The sequence below is a fragment of the Musca autumnalis genome, unplaced genomic scaffold (assembly GCF_047663935.1).
Source record: "Musca autumnalis isolate F117 unplaced genomic scaffold, ASM4766393v1 scaffold_3, whole genome shotgun sequence".
Taxonomy (NCBI): Eukaryota; Metazoa; Arthropoda; class Insecta; order Diptera; family Muscidae; genus Musca; species Musca autumnalis.
This window is the reverse complement of record NW_027411866.1, coordinates 227,537,919-227,562,013: the sequence shown is the minus strand read 5'-3', so window position 1 is coordinate 227,562,013 and position 24,095 is coordinate 227,537,919. Positions and strand designations below refer to the sequence as shown.

Below are 24,095 nucleotides of genomic sequence, written 5' to 3'. Positions count from 1 at the left end.
TGTAGAACTAAACCGTTTTGATTCCATTTATCGATGCTCTAAATTACCGAAACGTTGGCCATAAAGAAGCATGAAAATGTTTAAAAAGGACCGAGCATCTATTTTATCCCAAGCTCTGAAAATAGAACCTTGGAAAGAAAGGTCAACTTGTCCATCAGCGAACCCAAAACCATTCTACAAACCAACAACTAGAGGTTCTGCTTTATAAGTGTCCTCAACAATATGTGTACCTTTTGGGTCAAGAAAATCACCAACTGGGTCCCTGGACGTCACTCCTACTGCTCCTTGACCTTAGCAAACAGGTCTGTTATCTACTCTAATGCCCTCCAAGAAGGTCTGGAAACGCTCTTGCTCGAAAATGCCGATCGAATCACCAACAATGTGATCAAGGTTCTTCATATCCACTTTTGAGTGTTAGCTCGCTAGCTATTAGTAGTTCTACGGATTGTGCGGTTGATTCGTCTTCGTTCTCGAATTTTTAGCTCATTGTTTAGGGAGTGAGAAGTCGATAGAATTTCGAAATACTAATTTTAAATTACTAACAGTTGAGCCTTCCTCTTCAAATGAGACATTTCTATTCACTGGGAGACCAATTTCCATTAGGACGGTAAGTTAGCGACAAAAAAACCGTAAAGTTCTACCGATAGCATGAGTGCTCACGTTGCTCTTGAAGCAAAGTTAAATGGAAGGTGCTTACACCTGGGAAATTTTTGCGGATTCTTAAACTGCAATGTTCATAGATGAAAAAATCAAAAAATAAAAAAAAATCGCCGGAGCGATTTTTAAATAAATCGCGATTCAAGTTGACATTTTTAGGGGTTTAGGTTTTCACGATTTTGCTTGAAAATCGCAAGTCCTATCGAAATGGGACTAAAGAAAATTTTGTAGCTATGAAAATTCTCTACAAAATTGACATGTATGATAATTTCATAGGTTTTACCGTTATTGAGATAGAGAAGTTCAAATTGGGACTATGCGTTTACTGTATCGCTACCTTATAAAACAAGTTCATACATGGTGCGCCTTAACTTTAAGTGAAAACCCGCTTACACCAGGAGAGTTTTTGCGGATTCTGAAAAAGCAATGTTCATAGCTGAGAAAACCCCAAAAACAAGAAAAAAATCACTGAAGGAGTTTTTCAATAAATCGCGGTAAAAATTCACATTTTTAGGAGTATTTTAGGTTTTCGCGTTTTTGCTTGGAAACTGCAAGTCCTATCGAAGTGGGGCTAAAGAAAATGTTGTAGCTTTGAAAATTCTCCAGATGATTTGCCGTTACGATTTGTTCATAGGTTTTTCCATTTTTGACATATATAGATGTTCAAGTCACATTTTTAGGTTGTTTGTTAGGTTTTCACGATTTGCTTGAAAACTGTAAGTCTTATTGAAATGGGACTAGAGAGAATCTTTTAGCTGTGAAAATTCTTTACAAGATTGGCTTTCGTAATTTTTTATTAGGTTTTACCATATTCGAGATATATTAGTTTAAGTTGGGAAATTGCTGTTATGACATTGTTTTATAAGGAGGCGATACAGTCAATGCATCGTCCCAATCTGCACTTCTATATCTCATTAACGGTAAATCTTACGAAATTATCATAAAGGTCAATCATGTAAAGAATTTTCATAGCTGCAAAATTTCCTTTAGCCCCATTTCGATAGGACTTACGGTTTCTAAGCCAAATCGTTGAAACCTAAAAAAAACCTAAAAATGTCACCTAGAATCGCGATTTTTATAAAAAGCGCTTCGCACATTTTTTTTCTTTTGGTTTTACAAGGGAGCCATATAGACAAGGTAGGGCTTCTGAACCAGCTTTAATTTTAATTTCTGTTAAAACTGGGAACATTTTTTCCATCTTCTCATATTTTTTCGAAATCTGAATCAAAGTACTGGACAATACTGCCAGCACTTGCTCCATAAAAATGTTTTGTTTTAAATCCCCACACCTGGAATGCAATTTTTTTTTTTATTACATTTTCTTAAATTTAGATCATTGCACACATAAATCGATTCTACTCCTCCCTCTACGACCACCACAAACCACTGCAAGCAAACAATCAACCAACGAACCAACATTTAATGCAGTTGAGGAGTCTGCCACAAATCAAATGTTACACTAAAAAAGAATGAGGTTAAGTCTTAGAATAATGCATACATTTAGGAGTTGTATTTCTAGCTACAGCAACATTTGTATGCTGAAAATAGAAATGCCATAGAACACTTTACCATGCAGAGAGTAAGAGAGCCTAGCAAGATTATGCATTCAAAATATGTGTTTTTGTTGTTGTTGTTGTTGTTGTTGCTACAAACTGTTATATGCTTTATCCTTTGCCATAGAAACCCACATACTATTTAGAATGTCTTAGACAAAGCATACTTTTAGTTGTTATACTACTACATAAATAATGTTACCAGCACCACCACCACCACCTTCTACTGGTACCCTTAGGCTTAACACAAAAATTCAAATGTTTAGTTTGTATTTGTGTGGGTGGTTTAGGTGAAATAAGGATAGAAAAAGGTTATGAAATGAAATTTAGTTAAAGACTGAATGCCGAGTATTTTTGGTAGCACATAATAACCTTTTGATCGGAATATTTTGAATGGTTGACATATTTCGTTTAATACAAAAACATATCCTGTTTGACACAAATTCTTGTTGTAACATATTTTTATTTTAGGTAACAACTATTTCATAATTCTTTTAAAAAGAATCAAAATGTGACACCCTTGAGGAAAATAATGTGTTTTATCTTAACACTATGAACAGAAGAGAAGTATACTTTTAGGATTTGTTGAGTAAATGTTATTCTTCTTTACTCACAATTTCAAAAGACTTTAAAACACTTGCTTTCTGTTTCCTCAACATTCTTATGTCCGCTCCCTATAACACTACTTGTGATTTATTTTCCAATCCCCTTTTCCAAACTAAATTCATAAATATTTAATTTTTATTAAAGTTACACTCACACAAACACGGACATTCAAAATCCATCCATTCTCAATATCAAGTTTGTGTGCGAATTAAATACAGATTTAGAATGCTGTGTGTGTACACGAATTTTCCAATTAAGAAAATGTTAACACACACACTAACATATCAAATTTTTACAAACGAGATTTGTTGTTGGTGAAATTTATGGACAGACATAAACATCAACTATGAAGGGATATCCGTATCCCATGTGTTTACATAGGTGAGTCATTGGGCAAAAAGAAAAACTATATAAATATTGAAATGGATATTGGTTGCAATTTATATTCAGATTTTAAGGTTGATGTTACCGTGGGTGGGAGGGTTAACCCAAAAATTTAAAACTAAAGTTGTTGTTTTTGCATCATGGTCCCTACTTGTTTTCATTCGAACATTTTATGACGCGTATGAGTGTTGACAACACCAATACGCCACACTTTACTCTGTTAGAAAATTTTCATAATTTGTTGCCTATTTCTGGGAGCTTATTTAAGTTTAAACTTTTATTGAGACTTTTTTACGAATAAAAATAAAAAGGTATTTAAAACTATATAAAGGAGATACTCAAAACTATCCTATTTTTTGAAAGAATATTTTTTCATCCGCAGCCATAGGCGTGAATTTTTTTAAGAATATTTTTCATGGGAGTGGAATTTTTTAAAGAATATTTTTTCATGGGCGTGGAATTTTTTAAATAATATTTTTTCATGGGCGTGGAATTTTTTAAAGAATATTTTTTCATGGGCGTGGAATTTTTTAAAGAATATTTTTTCATGGGCGTGAAATTTTTAAAAGAATATTTTTTCATGCGCTTGGAATTTTTTAAAGAATATTTGTTCATGGTCAGCCATGGGCGTGGAATTTTTTAAAGAATATTTTTTCATGGTCAGCCATGGGCGTGGAATTTTTTAAAGAATATTTTTTCATGGTCAGCCATGCGCGTGGAATTTTTTAAAGAATATTTTTTCATGGTCAGCCTTGGACGTGGAATTTTTTAAAGAATATTTTTCATGGGCGTGGAATTTTTTAAGCAATATTTTTTCAAACACAGCCATTTTTTAAAGAATATTTTTTCAAACACAGCCATTTTTTAAAGAATATTTTTTCATCCACAGTCATATGCCGAACCGCTTTCGGGTAGATGAACTAACTATTGAACTATTGATCACAAATCAAATCGCTGCCCCAGTAGGAAATGGCGTTTGATCGGCCACACATTGCGAAGATTCGACAAACGTTTCGTTAGAGTCCTCAAACATACATAGAATTCAAAACCGTTATTTCCATTACGCTGAGAGTATTGATTCGTTAGCTGATGGTATAATGAAATTCTGAATAAACACCCAATCGAAGAGGACTGACTTATAACAACAAATGAGCTTTTTCGTAAGTTCAGAAAAAAGACATGGAGGATTGCAACCTATGAAGAAGTGGATTACAAGGATGTCACATGGTGAGAGGTTTGTGCGGGCAACATATATAATATGAAAAGGACAAAGCCTTGGATAAGTGTAAGCATACCTCTACTTAAACGTAGCAAACACAGTACGAACAGACACAACACGAAAGTTAGACATCGGTAAGCTGCAATCACAACAGATAGCCACAGCATATTCCACTCAACTAGCCCAATTGCTTAATCAAACCACTCCTCATCCCAATAACATATCAGCGCAATGGCAAAGCATTGCCCACTCCATGCAAACAGCCGCAAAATCTATACTTGGATACCAGAGACCTCCACCAAGGAATCCATGGTATGATCAGGAGTGTCGTGCTGCCACCGAAGAAAGAAATGCGCATATAGGGCTGCTTTGCAATCCGTAGCAACGCGTATCGCACGAGAGAGATATAGGGAGAAAAGGGGAGAGGAGAAACGTCTTTTCCGCAGGAAAAATCGAGAGATGGAAAAGCGGGAGTGTGAAAAAATCGAGATGTACAGCAGCCAGAATGAAGTACGAAAATTCTACCAAAGAGTCAAGCATCAAACTGATGGCTTCGGTACAGGCACATCCTCCTGTAGAGATCAGCAAGGTAATTTGGTAACTGATACAGATAGCGTACTCAGGATATGGAACGAACATTTTTCAAAACTGTTGGTATCCAATAGCAGCGAAGACGACGAAGATACCACAGTCCCAATCCCAGAAGATGGTATTGAATGTATACCGCCCAGCCAAGATGAGATAAGGTTAGCAATAAATCGGCTGAAGAATAATAAGGCAGCAGGGGCCGATGGCTTACCAGCCGAGCTGTTCAAAACCGGAGGCGACACGCTGATAAGGTGTATTCATCAGCTACTTAGCAGCATCTGGCAGGAAGAACGAGTACCCGACGATTGGAACCTGAGTATCCTGTGCCCCGTCCACAAGAAGGGAGATAAGACTGTATGATCTAACTAAAGGGGCATAAGTCTACTCCCTATTGCCTACAAGATCGTGTCAGGGATATTGTGCGAACGACTAAAGCCTATGGTCAACGAGATAATTGGACCATACCAATGCGGCCTTAGACCTGGCAAGTCCACCATTGACCAGATATTTAACCTGCGGCAAATCCTGGAGAAGACCCAAGAGATGCAGATCGACACCTACCAACTTTTTGTCGATTTTAAAGCAGCCTTCGACAGCCCGCTGTGTTCAAACGTATTCCAAGCCATGTCTGAATTTGGTATCCCCGCAAAGCTCATCCGGCTTTGTAAAATGACTTTAACTGACACGAGGTCCTCAGTTAATATAGGAAAGAACCTCTCCGAAGAGTTTGGTACCAAAAGAGGTTTCAGACAAGGAGACAGCCTTTCGTGTGATCTCTTCAACATTCTGCTGGAAAAGTAAAAGAAGTAACTGATACCTTTATGAAGGTCGAAGGAGAATCTGCTAATGTGGGTCTGGCGGTAAACGGTGAGAAGACCAAGTTGATGGTGTCGACGCGCAATGCGTCCATTGAGCTCGGACCGACTGTGGAAGTTGGTTCCTATAATATTGAGGTAGTAAAAGACTTCGTCTACCTCGGCACCTCCGTAAACACAACAAACGACATCAGTTGTGAAATAAAAAGAAGAATTGTATTGGCCAACAGATGCTACTTTGGTTTAAGTAAGCAGTTTAAAAACAAAGCCACATCTCGTCAAACAAAAATAACGCTCTACAAAACACTTATACTACCCGTGCTGATGTATGGCTCCGAAGCATGGGTACTTGCGCAAGCAGACATGGCAGTGCTTGGTGTGTTTGAGAGAAAAATTCTTCGAAAGATCTACGGACCAATCTGCGTTGACGGTGAATATCGACGTCGCATGTACCACGAGCTATATCTGCTATACAACGACATCAATATTGTTAAACGTATCGAGATGCAGCGATTGCGTTGGCTAGGCCATATCATAAGAATGAGCGATGATGAACACGCTAAAAAGGCGTATAATTACGGACCGCTTGGCGGTGCACGCAGAATTGGCAGGCCAAGGAATAGATGGCGCAAACAAGTGGATGATGAGATGAAAAGGCGCGGTATTCCAGAGTGCGAAGCAACAAATAGAGAGAAATGGAGATCTCTTCTTAGTTCGGCCTGTAATGGACCAGCTAAGTAAGTAAGTATACATCTGAAAGATATAACAAAAGATGTCAACAATCAGGGGAAGACAAACGCGACTGTACAGAAAAAAGGGACAGGATCCACACACAGCTTATTTTACGCTAAACCAACTTTCACATACGAATTTTAATTAAATCCGTTATCATTTTCGAACCAATTTTCAAATGCGAATTTTAAATAATTACGGTATAATTTCTAAACCAACTTCCAGATACGAATTTTTTAAACTTATAACTACTGTTCATCAATCCTTGGCACTTTCCATGTTTAAAATATCCAAAGTAAGTTTTTTTTAACTTCTTTAAAATTTCTGAATCAACGACAAATCGTGGATTTTTTAAAGAATATTTTTCAATGGCCAAACGACCACAAATCGTGGATTTTTTAAAGAATATTTTTCAATGGCCAAACCACCACAAATCGTGAATTTTTTAAAGAATATTTTTCCTTGGCCAAACGACCACAAATTTGTTGGTCCACTTTTTTGGTTATCTCCAAAAATTTAAAAAACCTCTAACGACTGTTTGTCAATCCTTGGCACTTCCGAGGTTCCAATATGAAAATATTCCATTAGGTTAGTTTGCAATGTTTCTTTTATAAATTTCCATGCTTGGTTTCAATTGGTGCTACGGTATAAATTCGCATGACATACTTGACAAAAACTTGTCATGTTGGCGGCAGCAGCAGCACCCAACATCCTCGGCATATTTCACAAAATTCACACGCACACCCGCCGTATACTTGAGTGTGTGTGCCTCGCACACAAAGGCGGCATTTCTTTATGGTTTATCTCAAAGGGAATTAAATGTTATTATTTATAATAAAAATGCTAAAAGATGAAGAAGAAGCGAAAGAATCATCTAAGCTTTGTTTCACAACAGTGTTGTTTTTTATGCATCATCATCTCTGCATCATATTCTTTATTGTATAGAGAGATTTTAAAACAATAACGCAAGTGGAAAGTCTTAGACAGAATACACGCAAACATACAAAGGCATAATAAATATGTATATGGAAAGAATGCTGAAAAAATCTGAAGGTCTTCTGTTGTTTTATTAGACTTGAGTATGGTGAAATTTATTTGGAAAAAAATATTTTATTGTTTATGGGCGGACATCACTTTGTTTGAGCGAAACGCCTCAAATTGTCAGTGTGTGGTGGCTTTCTTTAGGAAAAATAAAAAATAATAATTTAATAAACAAAAATATTGGCATACTTTTGGGCAGAAGTTTATAAAGTAACTTTTTACGTATATTTTTAGGCGTTTACTGTGAATGTTACCATTCAAAGTATTCCACCAGGAAATAATTTCGTTTATGTTTTTCTCTTTAAAGTGAATTATTTAGAGATTTCTTTCATCATCAAATTTTAAACATTAAACTGATGACTTTGGGTAAATATTGTCTCCTACATAAAATAAATGCATTGAAAGAACCATAACGATACACAAATATCATTCAAATCGCTTGCACTCCTATTGTGTTTGTTCTATTGAATGTGAAGAAAGAACAAGAAGAATAAAGAAAAATAGAATAAAGTACATTAAAAACTAAGGTATACATTTTAGAGAATGAAGCAGATGGCACAGCTTTATATTGTACTTAAAACTGAAGTATACTTTTAGGTGTAATTATACCTATACAAGAACTCTGACTTGAGTATTTGCTCAAGAAAAACACACAAAAAAAGAGAAAGAAAAAAAGCATTGAAATAAATGCAATTGAATCAAGACATTTTCTTTTATAGCTTTCTACAACTTCTCTCCACCTCGACCTCTCAAAAACCTGCAAAGAAGTAAAGACCATTAAAATTGAAAGGCTTTTCATATTTAGCAGTCAGGTAGCTTTACTTTTTGTAAGTAAAAAAGGCTAGAAATTGTTGAAACAATTAAGAGCAATCTAAGCCCAAAGGGAAACACATTATCAAGTGATTAAATCAAATGGCATTGCTTGCAACGGCACCTTAGAAGAATCGAAGAACTGCAGTGGCAGACAGAGAGACAGACATCTTTTATGGCATAACTAAGATTTGAAGGGGTTTTAGAAATATTAAAAATATTTCCCCATAAAATTAAGTGGTTGGGGAGAGGAGAAATAAATTGCTTTTCATTGCTTAAAAAATATGGAAATTTAATATGCATAAACGATTTGGTGTAAACTTTTCGTTTTTAACCAAAAAATGCTTTTAATTCATTTCCTCTTTTGTTGTGTGGAAAAACAAAAATTCTCCTTGCCAAAAACAAGAAACTAAATTCGTGTTAATATGAAAAATATAATTGCATTAAAGTTTTGTGTTTTGTTTTCAATTTTTTAAACAAAACAGACTACAACAGCCAATAAAAAATAATGCAAAGCCAAAAAAAGTTGATGGTGTCACGGAAAATAAACGATTGTTTAACATGCAAAAACGTTTTATGGAAATGCAAACTTTTTTGGACTTTCGTCATATAACAAATGGAAAATATTTTCGATAAGAAAAATATTGTATTATATCAAATTTTAAATTATTTTTAAATTGTATTATTTTTTAAAATAATAAACAAAAATAAGCATATACGCAAAAAATGCAAACACATGAAATTTATGTTTGCAAGGATTAAAAAAACAAGAACAACAGTCCTTGAAAAAATATTTAAAAATCTTTTTGGTCTTTGAAAAAAAATATTTTATAACCTTTTTGGTCTTTGCATAAAATATTTAAAAATGTACGCTTGATGGTCTGGTAAGTCTTTCAAAAATATTTAAAAATTCACGCTTGATGGTCTGGTAAGTCTTTCAAAAATATTTCAAAATTCACGCTTGATGGTCTGGTAAGTCTTTCAAAAATATTTCAAAATTCACGCTTGATGGTCTGCTAAATATTTCAACAATATTTTTTAAAAACCACGCTCAATGGATCTGGTAAGTATTTCAAAAATATTTTTTAAAAACCACGCTTGTTAGGTTTGGTAAGTCTTTGAAAAATATTATTTTAAAATCCACGCTTGTTGAGTCTGGTAAGTCTTTGCAAAAATATTATTTTAAAATCCACGCTTGTTGAGTCTGGTAAATCATTGAAAAATATTATTTTAAAATCCACGCTTGTTGAGTCTGGTAAGTCTTTGCAAAAATATTATTTTAAAATCCACGCTTGTTGAGTCTGATAAGTCTTTGCAAAAATATTATTTTAAAATCGACGCTTGTTGAGTCTGGTAAATCTTTGAAAAATATTATTTTAAAATCTGGTAAATCTTTGAAAAATATTTTTTTAAAATCTACGCTTGTTGAGTCTGGTAAATCTTTGAAAAATATTATTTTAAAATCCACGATTGTTGAGTCTGGTAAATCTTTGAAAAATATTATTTTAAAATCTGGTAAATCTTTGAAAAATATTATTTTAAAATCTACGCTTGTTGAGTCTGGTAAATCTTTGAAAAATATTATTTTAAAATCCACGCTTGTTGAGTCTGGTAAGTCTTTGAAAAAAATATTATTTTAAAATCCACGCTTGTTGAGTCTGGTAAGTCTTTGAAAAATATTATTTTAAAATCCACGCTTGTTGAGTCTGGTAAGTCTTTGCAAAAATATTATTTTAAAATCCACGCTTGTTGAGTCTGGTAAGTCTTTGAAAAATATTATTTTAAAATTCACGCCTGTTGAGTCTGGCAAGTGTTTGAAAAATATTATTTTAAAATCCACGCTTGTTGAGTCTGGTAAGTCTTTGAAAAAAATATTATTTTAAAATCCACGCTTGTTGAGTCTGGTAAGTCTTTGAAAAATATTATTTTAAAATCCACACATGTTTAGTCTGGTAAGTCTTTGAAAAATATTATTTTAAAATCCAAGCTTGTTGAGTCTGGTAAGTTTTTCAAAAATATTATTAAAATCCACGCTTGTTGAGTGTGGTACGGTACGGTTATTGATGGTAGGTTATTCTTTAAAAATATTAAAAAAAGCCACATTGGCAGACGATGATGTAGTAGTACGATATAGCATACTTTTAGGACGAAAATAATAAAAACGATATAAGGTATACAATTAGGTGGTAGATAACAAAATATAATGAAGTTTACCAAATAAATGTGTATCTGTGTTCCAAAAAGCACAATTTCATGGTTGGACACATATTTTTAAATTGTTTCCAAGCAATCCATATCTCCCAGCCACCTGAGGCATTTGTTAATTCATTACAATTTCCACGGTGCTCTTGAAACAATTTTAAATGGAAGGTGCTTACACCTTGGAAGTTTTTGCGGATTCTGAAACTACAATGTTTATAGATGAGAAAAATCAAAAAACAAAAAAATCGCCGGAGCGCTTTTTAAATAAATCGCGATTTAAGTTGACATTTTTAGGTGTTGTTTAGGTTTTCACGGTTTTGCTTAGAAACCGCAATTCCTATCAAAATGGGACTAAAGAAAATGTTGTAGCTATAAAAATTCTCTACAAGATTGTCCTCTATGGTATTCTCGTCGGTTTTACCGTTTTTGAGATATAGAAGTTCAAATTGGGACAATTCAAATTCAATTCAATTCGGTATCGCCCCCTTATAAAACATTGTGATGACTGCAAATTCCCAACTTAAACTCATATATCTAAAAATGGTACAACTTAGGATAAGTTACTAAAGCCAGTCTTGTAGAGAATTTTCACAGCTTTAAGATTTTCTCAGGTCCCATATCGATAAGACTTACCGATTTCAAGCAAAATCGCGAAACCCTAACAAAAAAATCTAAAAATTTCAACTGAGCTTCTTTATCTCAAAAATGGTACAGGCTGGGAACTAATAATAATCGTCAATCCTCTAGAGAATTTTCACAGCTACAACATTTTCTTAAGCTCCATTCCGATTGGACTTACGGTTTCCAAGCAAAATCGTAAAAACCTATAAAACACCTAAAAATGTGAATTTTGACCGCGATTTATTTAAAAATCCCTACAGCGATTTTTTCTTGTTTTTGGATTTTTCTCATCTATGAACATTGCTGTTTCAGAATTCACAAAAACTTCCCCTGTGTAAGCGGTTTTCATCAAAAGTTAGTTAATGCGCACCCTTCATGACATTGTTTTATAAGGGGGCGATTCAGAATTGAATTGAATTTGAATTGTCCCAATTTGAACTTCTATATCTCAAAAATGGTAAAAACTACGAAAATACCATTAACGTCGATCTTGTAGAGAATTTTCATAGCTACAACATTTTCTTTAGTCCCATTTTGATTCGACTTGCGGTTTCTAAGCAAAATCGTGCAAACCTAAACAACCCCTAAAAATGTCAATTTATATCGCGATTTATTTAAAAAGCGCTCCGGCGATTTTTTTTGTTTTTTGATTTTTCTCATCTATGAACATTGTAGTTTCAGAATCCGCAAAAACTTCCAAGGTGTAAGCACCTTCCATTTAAAATTGTTTCAAGAGCACCGTGTTTCTGTTAGAAGAAAACCCACGTCTTATTTATATTTATGCCAAATATTTCAACACCTGTCAACAAGTGTTAGAGCAACAATAACAAGACACAAAAAAATGAAAAGAAATCTTCCTGAAACTTTCTCAATAAAAAAATTGCGTATAACAAAATATCTTCTTGATATTTATATATTTTTTTAGCTTATTTATTATTTACATTTCATGCGAATTCAGGAGGATAACTTGGAGCTGTATTTTTTTCTTATATCTTTAAGTCAATTCAAGGACAGCTGTGTACATAGAAACAACGATACAACAATGAAGTTATGAAGGATAACAGCCATGGCATAGCATAGTAGTTTGGGAGGTGGTCTACATAAACATTCCGGGGGTAGAAAAAGTCGGTCAAGATTATTTGTGATTTATTGTAAAATTGTTTTCGTTTATTATTCACTATTTGATAAGCCACTCGACTGAAAAGAATAAATAATTGAAATTTGATTGGGGAAAGGAAATGAAAACAATGAATATTTTTAGAAAGAAAAGGAGGATTTGGGGAAAAACCAATCCTGACCATCATGGCGTGGATTTTAAATTATTAATTTTGATAGGCCAAAAAGCGCCAACAAGCGTTGATTTTTAAATAATATTTTTTAAAGACTAACCACAGGCGTGGATTTTGAAATAATATTTTTAAAGACCATCCAGAGGCGTGGATATTGAAATAATATTTTTAAAGACCATCCAGAGGCGTGGATATTGAAATAATATTTTTAAAGACCATCCAGAGGCGTGGATATTGAAATAATATTTTTAAAGACCATCCAGAGGCGTGGATATTGAAATAATATTTTTTTAAAAACCAACAACAGGCGTGGATTTTGAAATAATATTTTTTTAAAAACCAACCACAGGCGTGGATTTTGAAATAATATTTTTTAAAGACCAACCACAAGCGTGGATTTTGAAATAATATTTTTTAAAGACCAACCACAGGCGTGGATTTTGAAATAATATTTTTTAAAGACCAACCACAGGCGTGGATTTTGAAATAATATTTTTTAAAGACCAACCACAGGCGTGGATTTTGAAATAATATTTTTTAAAGACCAACCACAGGCGTGGATTTTGAAATAATATTTTTTAAAGACCAACCACAGGCGTGGATTTTGAAATAATATTTTTTAAAGACCAACCACAGGCGTGGATTTTGAAATAATATTTTTTAAAGACCAACCACAGGCGTGGATTTTGAAATAATATTTTTTAAAGACCAACCACAGGCGTGGATTTTGAAATAATATTTTTTAAAGACCAACCACAGGCGTGGATTTTGAAATACTTTTTTTGAAGACAAATCACAGGCGTGGATTTTGAAATAATATTTTTTAAAGACCAACCACAGGCGTGGCTTTTGAAATAATATTTTTTAAAGACCAACTACAGGCGTGGATTTTGAAATAATATTTTTTAAAGACCAACCACAGGCGTGGATTTTGAAATAATATTTTTTAAAGACCAACCACAGGCGTGGATTTTGAAATAATATTTTTTAAAGACCAACCACAGGCGTGGATTTTGAAATAATATTTTTTAAAGACCAACCACAGGCGTGGATTTTGAAATAATATTTTTTAAAGACCAACCACAGGCGTAGATTTTGAAATAATATTTTTTAAAGACCAACCACAGGCGTGGATTTTGAAATAATATTTTTTAAAGACCAACCACAGGCGTGGATTTTGAAATAATATTTTTTAAAGACCAACCACAGGCGTGGATTTTGAAATAATATTTTTTAAAGACCAACCACAGGCGTGGATTTTGAAATAATATTTTTTAAAGACCAACCACAGGCGTGGATTTTGAAATAATATTTTTTAAAGACCAACCACAGGCGTGGATTTTGAAATAATATTTTTTAAAGACCAACCACAGGCGTGGATTTTGAAATAATATTTTTTAAAGACCAACCACAGGCGTGGATTTTGAAATAATATTTTTTAAAGACCAACCACTGGCGTGGATTTTGAAATAATATTTTTTAAAGACCAACCACAGGCGTGGATTTTGAAATAATGTTTTTTAAAGACCAACCACTGGCGTGGATTTTGAAATAATATTTTTTAAAGACCAACCACAGACGTGGATTTTGAAATAATATTTTTTAAAGACCAACCACAGGCGTGGATTTTGAAATAATATTTTTTAAAGACCAACCACAGGCGTGGATTTTGAAATAACATTTTTTTAAAGACTACAAACCACAGGCGTCGATTTTGAAATTGCTTTGAAATATTTTTTAAAGTGTAAGCACCAACGTCGATTTTCAAATATTTTTTAAAGTGTAAGCACCAACGTCGATTTTCAAATATTTTTTAAAGTGTAAGCACCAACGTCGATTTTCAAATATTTTTTAAAGATCAACCGCAGGCATGGAGTTTGAAATAACACCTTTTAAGACTAATTACAACAGAGGATTTTAAAATAAAATAATATTTTGTTAATATTTCTTTTTTAAAATTTTTTTCAATTTCACATTATTTTTAAAATTATGTAATTTCAACAAATTTTCATTTTGTTAAACAATAAGCAAGCAACAAGCACCTGCTGCCACTTTTTTAAACATTTTCACAAAATATTCTTCTTCTTCCTTTTAGGAAATTGTACATTGTCATTAGAAGTCGACAACACTTCATCAAATTCACTCACATTTCGATAACGACCGGTAAACATGGGCCTGTGAAAATAATACTTGTTGGGCCGGCCCAACCATTGATCGATAAAAAATTCTTTGTGGACATAGAAATCGGGAAACATGTTTGCCGAAACAATTAAATTAATCTAAAGTCACGCAACAATAATTTCTCCAAAAAACCCGTTAACGTTAAAACGCCACCGACAACATCGAATTAACGGAGAAAATACACAACAAATTCTCTAGACCTGCAATTAACAACTAACTGATCAGAAAATTAATAGCCTTCTCCTCTCGGCCGGAGATACGTACATGTAAATGATGACGATGGCGACGTTTGCCTCGCACTAATGCCTTTCTGGTACGTTGCAAGATTAATTGGGGATTGGGGCGGGGGACATTAATAGAAAATTATCAGAAAAAAACCCAGAGGTGAGGGATGGGTTATAAATTTAAAGAACAGCAGCAACAGGCATCCCCATCCTCTAACAAAAAAAAAAAAAAAAAAAAAAACGACATATAAAACTACATGTAAAACATCATATTTATCATCCACCTTTGAAATTTATGAAAATTCAATAAGTGGAAAACATTTAAAATTACCCTACCCTCAATTTAGAGTGCCAACACACAAAATATTCAAAAAGGAAACGAAAGATATTTCTTCAAGAAAATAATGTTTTCCCAAGTCAGGTCATTAATTAAATGGAGGATAAAAACAAAATGAAAGAACTGAACAATGTCTCCCTTTTGACAGTCATCGTCGCAACACTGTATTTACGGAGATTTCCTATCTGAACCTTAGAGAGCAGAGATTGTTGTCAAGATACATGTCGTCGCCGTGTGTTGCGCATTCATTCGTTAGTCTATCAAAAAATAAACACAAATTTACAAATTAATTAAGAAACAAACGCTCAAATGCAATTTTGTACATTTTCTAAACATTGATTTAATGAAGAGCAGATAATGACGACAAAAATGCCGGCAAATAAATGCATGAAGGCAAAGGCAAATCAAAATTCTAGAAGAGCAAAGACTAAAACTAAAACTAAGAAGAAAATTATTTGACGACATCAGGAGCTAAACGATTAATTGATAAGAGGATGAAACGGGGGTCATATTTGAAGTTTTCAAATAAAAACATGGATTATTTTTTATATTTTATTATTTCTACATTTTATTATTTTTATATTTTGTTCTCTTTCTACTTTTATAGTTTATAATTTTTATCAGGGCAATCCTGAATATTCCCTCGGAATTTTCCGCACGAAAAATAATTTTAAAAAGTGAAATTCTTTTAAACTCAATATTTTAAAACGTTGAAAACTACTATAATAACTCAATTTGGAATATGGAATATTCTCACCGAATCGACAAAAATATTCCCTTTTTGGACATAAATGCAGAAATAAAAATTTGTGAAATTGCAAGGGAAAAAATTCCGCACGGAATTTTTATTTATGATTGTATTGTATATTTTATTATTATATTTTTTATTATTTGTATATGGCGAAAAACAAAAATTTTTTACAATCGATGAATCCGAGTTTCACCCTTTCAGAATTCGCGAACTGTTAACATATTCTTTATAGTATGATATACATTCTTTAAACTGAAGTATTTTAGGAGGAATCCCATAAGGTCGACCAATAAAATTAATTTCATGGAAGCTGTGTTAGCATCAATGTAGAAAAATGGGTAAAAATGGGTTGAAGCCAACAAGTTTTTTTATGCTCCCTTCCGATTTTAGGCTTAACCTTACATTTTATAGACATATGCCCAAAGAAAGACTCAAAGAATACTTCATGGGCAATATGATACTAGTGTATCATTTTTCGATATATCCACTGCATCCACCTAAAATTGATGCTGACATTTTGAAGCCGGAATTTCGGGTTTTTTTGAATTGTTTTAATAATTCGGACGCGCAACAAGATAATATTCAAAACTCACATTAGGATTATAATGCATATCTCATGAGTGTGCTCCTTACAGCATCCTAATAATTGGAGTCTAAAGGCCAATATTTGATGCGTGATTTTTTTTAAAAAAACCTATTTTTTGCGTTTAAAATTTACAAGTGCCATTCAAATTCCTTTGAACCCAGCGTGAATTTAGTTTTTTTACGCGACGGATCTAATGAGACCTTCCGCGATCGAATCCATCCACTAAAACCGCGGATATAGATACCCTGAAAATAGGAAAAACAGCAAAAAATTATTTCGAAAAATCCGCGTACTAAACCGCGATTTTCTTGAAAATTTTTTACGTAAATGGAATCCTTTATACGCTATTATAATATTTGCGAAAACGCGTGTCATAAATTACAGAGATTCGCGTGTAATATGGGTTTTTCACCAAAAATAGAATGTGGAGGCACATCCGCGGTTCTTGAAGAATCTAATTAAAATTGGTATATTTGGACGTATTTTTGATAGGCGCTGACAAAACCGGATGCGCATCAAAATCGTATGCACATTGCGCGACTTTTACCAACTTTAAGGTTTTTTGCAGTGTATGATGCAACTGGTGGCACACAATGGCCCCTGAGTGAAACATCGAAATATGCATAAATTTTGACAGAGATTGATTCGCTGTATCCAAAAACGGATGCGCATCAACCGACTTTAACTAATTCGCGAATAACAGGCTTTTTAATTATAATATTAATTGAATGATTGTAATTTCAATATTACTCTTAATTTCCTACCCTTATAGGTTATCACAGTAATCAGTTAAACTCTCGCGATGGTGAACCATATGTTTTGATGAAGTTTTAACTGTATAAATTCATTATTCTATGGGATTTTAGCAAAATAATTGGAGAACTCCCAAATATTTTTTTCTAATTTTTAGAATCAAACCAAAAAAATATTTGCAACAATATTTTCCAACAATAAGTTTTTCTCTTTTGTTGTTGCAATTTATGTACCCAATCTCTATAAATTTGGTATCATATTTTTCTACGCATTGTCTAGATTCCGCATATATTATTTAATTTATTTTTTGAGGGTTTGTACGGATTCTGGGACAGGATAATTTGGATTTACTTCAAAATTTGTTTATTATTTGTTGACTTTCCGCGAAAATAATAATAAATTTAATAACTATTTAAACATCTACGAATAGATATGGAATGCTGTTAACGATTTATGCATACATTTTCTCATAACAACAAAAAAGATATTTTTAAATATTTTTTCTTTATATGAGAATAAAAACCGCTATAACTTTTGCGCGCATTGGCCAATTTCGTGAACGTGAGCAGATTTGAAACCGGATTTTTTTCCTTTACCTCTGTACCAAAAATCGTAGATGTGCTCGTAAAAAAAAAATTTTAATTTTTTTCAAATGGAATTGTAAAGGAATTTTGTTATTCGCCATATATTATTATTTCTTAATTTTATATATTTTTTTAAATTTTCTATTTTTTTTTTAATTTTACATATTTTTAATTTTATATTTTTTTAATTTTGCGTTTTTCAATTTTCTATTTTTTTTTTTAATTTTATATATTTTTCAATTTTATATTTTTTTTAAATTTTATATTTTTTTAATTTTATGTATATATTTCATTTTATATATTTTGTTTAAATTTTTATATTTGTTCATATAATTTTCCTATATGTATATGTTTATATTTGTTTAAATTTTACATTTTTCAAATTTTATATATTTTAAATTTTATATATTTTTTAAAATTTATATTTTTAAATTTTATATTTTATTTACTTTTTAATTGTATTATTTTTATATTTCTTTTAATTTAATGTTTGATTTTTTTATTTTTTAAAATTTTATATTTTATAATTTGTTAATTTAAAATTTTTTTCATCTTATATTTTTCAATTCTATATTTTTTAATCTTATATATTTTAACTTCATATTTTTTTAATTTTATATTTTTTAATTCTATATTTTTTAATCTTATATTTTTTAATGTTCTATTTTTTAATTTTACATTTTTTAATATTATTTTTTTAATTTTATATTTTTATTTTTATATTTGCTATTTTATATTTTTAATCTTTTAAGTTTCAATTTTCATTTTATATATCTTTTTAATTTTATATATTTTTTAGCTTTAAATTTTTTAAATTTATATATTTCTTTAAATTTATATTTTTTTAAATTTTATATATTTTTTAATTTTATTATGTTATATATAAAATGCATATATCTTTTTTTTTAAAATATATTTTTTTAAAATTTTTAAATTTTACATGTTTTAATTCTATATATTTTTTAATTTTCTTGTATTTTTTTAAATTTTATATTTTTTAAATTTTATATTTTTTTTTAAATTTATATATTTTTTTTAATTTTATATTTTTAAATTTTATATATATATTAATTTTATATATTTTTTTTTAATTTTATATTTTATTAATTTTATATTTTTTAGTTTTTTTTATTTTTATATTTTTTTCCATTTTACATTTTTTAATTTTATATTTTATTTTTTAAATTTTATATTTTATTTTTTAAATTTTATATTTTAATATTTTCATATTTTAATAATTTCATATTTTAATATTAAAATATATTTAAAAAATATATTTTAATATTTTTATTTTATATATTTTATTAATTCTATTATTTTTATATTATTTCAATTTAATGATTGTTTATTTTATACATTTTTTAATTTTTTTATATTTTTTTAATTTTATATTTTTTAAACTTATTTTTTTTAATTTTATTTGTTTTAATTTTATATTTTTTAATTCTATATTTTTTGTTTTAATTTTCTATTTTTTTTTTTTATTTTATATATTTTAATTTTATATTTTTTTAATTTTACGTTTTTCAATTTTCTATTTTTTTAACTTTATATTTTTTACTTTATATTTTTAACACTATATTTTATTAATTTTATACTTTTTATTTTATATTTTTTCAATTTTATATTTTTTTAATTTTATGTATAGTTTTTCATTTTATGTATTTTTTTTAATATTATATTTTTTTTCCAGTTTTATATTTGTTTAAATTTTATATTTTTTTAATTTTATATATTTTTAAATTTTATATGTTTTTTAAAATTTAATTTTTTTAATATTTTATATTCTATATATTGTATATATTTTATATTTGTATTATTTTTATATATTTTTAATTTAATGTTTGATTTAATATATTTTTTTTTAAATTTTATAATTTGTTAATTTTAATTTTTTTTTTTCATTTTATATTTTTCAATTCTATATTTTTTAATCTTATAAATTTTAATTTTATATTTCTTAATTCTATATTTTTTTAATTTTATATTTTTTATTTTATATTTTTTTAAAATTATTTTTTTTCATTTTATATTTTTTCATTTTATATTTTTAATCTTTTAAGTTTCAATTTTCATTTTATATATTTTTTTTAATTTTATATACTTTTTAGCTTTAAATATATAAAATGCAACTATCTTTTTTTAATTATATTTTTTAAAATTTTTAAATTTTACGTGCTTTAATTCTATATATTTTTTTATTTTCTTGTATTTTTTTTTCCATTTTTATATTTTTTAAATTTTTTTTTTTATATTTTATATTTTTTAATTTTACATTTTTTAAATTTTATATTTTTTTTAAATTTTATATTTTTAAATTTTATATATTTTTTTAAATTTATATATATTTTTTAAATTTTATATTTTTTAATTTTTATATTTTTTCCATTTTACATTTTTTAATTTTATATTTTATTTTTTAAATTTTATATTTTCATATTAAAATATATTTTAATATTTTATATAAAAATATGTAATTTTTTAATTCTATTATTTTTATATTATTTTAATTTAATATTTTTTTAATTTTACATTATTTATTTTATATTTTTAAATTCTATATTTTTTAATCTTATATTTTTTAATTTCATATTTTTTTAATTTTATATTTTTTAAATCTATATTTTGTTAATCTTATATTTGTAATTTTCTATTTTTTTAATATTACTTTTTAATTTTATATTTGCTAATTTTTTATTTTTAAGTTTTAATTTTCATTTTATATATTTTATTAGTTTTAAATTTATTTATTTATATTTCTTAAATTTTATATCGTTTTTTTTTTTTTAATTTTATGTTTTTAAATTTTATATTGTTTTAATATTACTTTTTTATTTTATATTTTTTAGTATATTTTTTTATTACTTTTTATAATATATATATTTTTTAAGTTTAAATTTTAAGTTTTATATTTTTTAATTTTATATATTTTTTTGTTTTAATTTGTTTAAATTTATTTATTCATATTTTTTTTAAATTTTATATTTCTTAAATTTTATATATTTTTTAATTTTATATTTTTAAATTTTATATTTTATACTTTTAATATTACTTTTTTTAATTTTATATTTGTTAATTTTATATGTTTTAATTTTTAAGTTTTAGTTTTCATATTATAGTTTTTTCTAGTCTTATATATTTTTTAGTTTTAAGTTGTTTTAATTTTTTTTTTTAAATTTTATATTTATTATTTTTTTATATTTTTATTTTTTTAACTATATTTTTTAAATTTTAAATTTTTTTCATTTTATATTTTAATATTTCGATATTTTAATATTTTGACCTTCTAATATTTTAATATTTCACATGTTATATTTTATAATTTTATATTTCATATTTTTTATATAATTTTTTATTTGCAATAGTTTGTTTAAAAACTCCTCACAATACCCCACGCTTATCTTGGAAATGAAAAATTGTTCCTTTGCCTTACTTTATTTCTGTAAAATTCCGTATTTCGTGAAAATAATTATGCTTATAAATCAAATCAAAAATATCAGAAGAGCTGTGAGACCTAAGGAACGAAGAAGGGAGATTGTCAAAACATGATGACGAAAAAAGCAAACAAAATTGTATACAAAGTGAAACATATCATGCATGCATGTAAGAGTTCTACTATTCGGTGTTTTACAAATTTATGCAGGTTTTTTGGTGGAAGAGAAAAAGGCAAAACAAAAAAAGAAAACTCAAACGATATGACATTTGCACAACAAATAGCAAATGAAATGAATGCCGCACCTCTAATCGTTGGCTGACGTACAGAGTCTGCAGGTTATGCTGTTGCTACATATGACCAAAAAATGTTAATGCTTGTCACAGTAAATTGGTATTAACATAAAAAATCATCTTCAATGATATGAATTTTTTGGATGCAAGTGATGATGATGACGATGATGACGATACAATTGTAGCATCATCTCCATTAGCAGTAGTGGCATTGTAAGAAATTGTACTGAACTTAATAATGATGATCATCATCAGAGTAGTGTGAAATTTATGCTTTTGATGTGCATTCAGTGTGTCTCTTCAGTTTGCAATGTGCATGATGCATTTACAACAGCTGTTGTAAACATTTCATGCAACAAAAGAAAGGTGTATGTAAATAAAACTACATTTTGTGCATAATCATACATACATATGTACATATTTGGGGACATCATATGAAAGATGAGTTGCAAAAAAAAAAAACAAACGCCATTATAAACTCTTCAGAAAAATATTGAAATATTGTTAGAAAGAAGAATGAAAAAAATCGTCTAATCTGACAATACCAGCATCTATGTATTAAATTTTTTGTTGGATTTTTTCCTCTTTCTTGGGTTGTTTTTGCCACCTTGTAGGGTAATAATTCTTGTGTGTGTGTGTGTGTGTACTTTATGCATACTTCTTCATCACTTGCTAAGGGGTTTTAAACAATAAGCCTAAAAATATGCTTTAGACAAAGGACATAAAATCGATTTTATTATTTGCTATGCGAAACATGCACATGGTCATACGAGGTCGTATGATTAATTTTATTTGAACGTTAGTGGGGCGAATGACTATTTTAGAAAAGAAAGAATACAGTTGGGGAGGCAACAATTATTAACTGAGGACTGGGAATCAATTCTGTGACAATGAAAATATTAAAATAAAAATGCTATAAAGGAAACAAAAGTCAAAAAGTTATATATATTTCATTTCAAATTTTCATAGAACAAGAGACCCTGAAAAACTATACCTCGATACAAAAATATTGTGTAGTAAAAACAAGGAACTTTCCCATGTCAAAAGCTGCCTGATTGTAGTTCAAATTCCGAAATATAGAAAATCCATTTTGTAGGTGCTGGAAAAAACCCACACTTAATGGAAAAACGCATGTGAAAGAAGTCAGGATAAAATTTATGACCTAACGCAAAATAAAAAGGCGCTTGGAACTCTATTATACGTTCGAATTCAAAAACTGAGGTTATGTAAGGTATGTAAATTTTCCATTCCTCCTAAATTTGTCAATCCTCTTTTAGTAATCAACTGTGTTTCGTCATAATTTTCATTTAACCCATTACTTTAATGGAATAGTTCACCAAATCTCACACCACTTGCTGCCTCTATAAAACACAAATTAGTTCAAATAATACCGAAAAGTCAATTAAATGACGGTGCTATCATTTTAATGAAATAAAGTTAACGTTATTTGTATCACGTACGTTACACATTGACGTATGATAAATATAAACTAAAATATACTGGTGGGACGAATACGTGATAAATTTTATTAATTATGTATACGCCGACGACGATATTAATTTATTTATTTAAAAATAAATAAATAAAATATAAATATTTATTAGTCTTTTAATAGTAATAACGAAGATGTCCTGATTTCTCTGGGTTTATATAAGATGTAAGTATAATTTTTACAATAATAATACGCCACCTTTTATAAAGAATGTCGTAAATATGGTTCGCAAGGAATTAAGTTTTGGTCCTAAGAACTGAGAACTCAAATTGAATCTTTAAGATAAGAAAATCTATTGAACTGTTTAAATTTCAAATACTCAAAAAGGCAATATATTAGGCCGAGACAAACTTGTTATACCCTCTTCTATCATAGGTAAAACTTAAAAATTCGAAAATGTCATAATACCTGATTACTGTATGTAAAATTAGAGTGTTTTCGGCAGTAAGTTAAAAATTGTTAACTTCAAGGCGTATGATTAATATTAATTAATGAGAATAGTAAGCGGATAATTGGCAGATGTACTTGAAAAGTACAAGACCGACATTACTGCCATACAGGAAATACGATGGAATGGGAAAGGCGTCACAACAACACCTAAAGGTGGCGCTCTGTATTATAGCTGCCATGACATAAAGCATGAGTATGGTTGCGGATTTGTAGTTGGTCGGAGGATAAAACACCTGGTCTCCAGCTTCACACCAGTGAATGAAAGACTTGCTACAATTCGAATAAAAGCAAAATTCTTCAACATCAGCTTTATTTGCGCTCATGTTCCCGCTGAAGACAGGGACGAACTGACCAAAGATATATTTTATGAGCGCCTGGAAGAAACCTATGACCGTTGTCCCGCCCATGACATTAAAATTATTCTAGGCGATTTTAATGCCAATATTGAAAAGGAAAATATCTTTGGCCCAACAGTTGGAAAATTCAGTCTCCAC

At 29.4% G+C, this 24,095-nt stretch overlaps 1 protein-coding gene across 29 annotated transcripts in view; it reads right to left on the bottom strand.

Annotated features, from left to right (window-relative positions):
• Adar (Adenosine deaminase acting on RNA) overlaps window positions 1-24,095 on the bottom strand; it is a 431,247-nt gene that overhangs the window by 290,853 nt on the left and 116,299 nt on the right. The window contains exons 1-2 of one of the 29 annotated variants that reach the window (XM_073977123.1): window positions 14,963-14,994; window positions 14,665-14,898 (exon numbers count right to left, since the gene is read on the bottom strand). The exons of 26 other annotated variants lie outside the window; for them this stretch is intronic. In XM_073977123.1, the coding sequence (XP_073833224.1) occupies window positions 14,665-14,772 (108 nt within the window). In that variant the 5' untranslated portion in view covers window positions 14,773-14,898; window positions 14,963-14,994. Of the gene's footprint in view, window positions 1-14,664; window positions 15,136-24,095 lie in introns of those variants that run through there. 2 more of the 29 variants (XM_073977108.1, XM_073977122.1) reach the window with 2 other exon arrangements.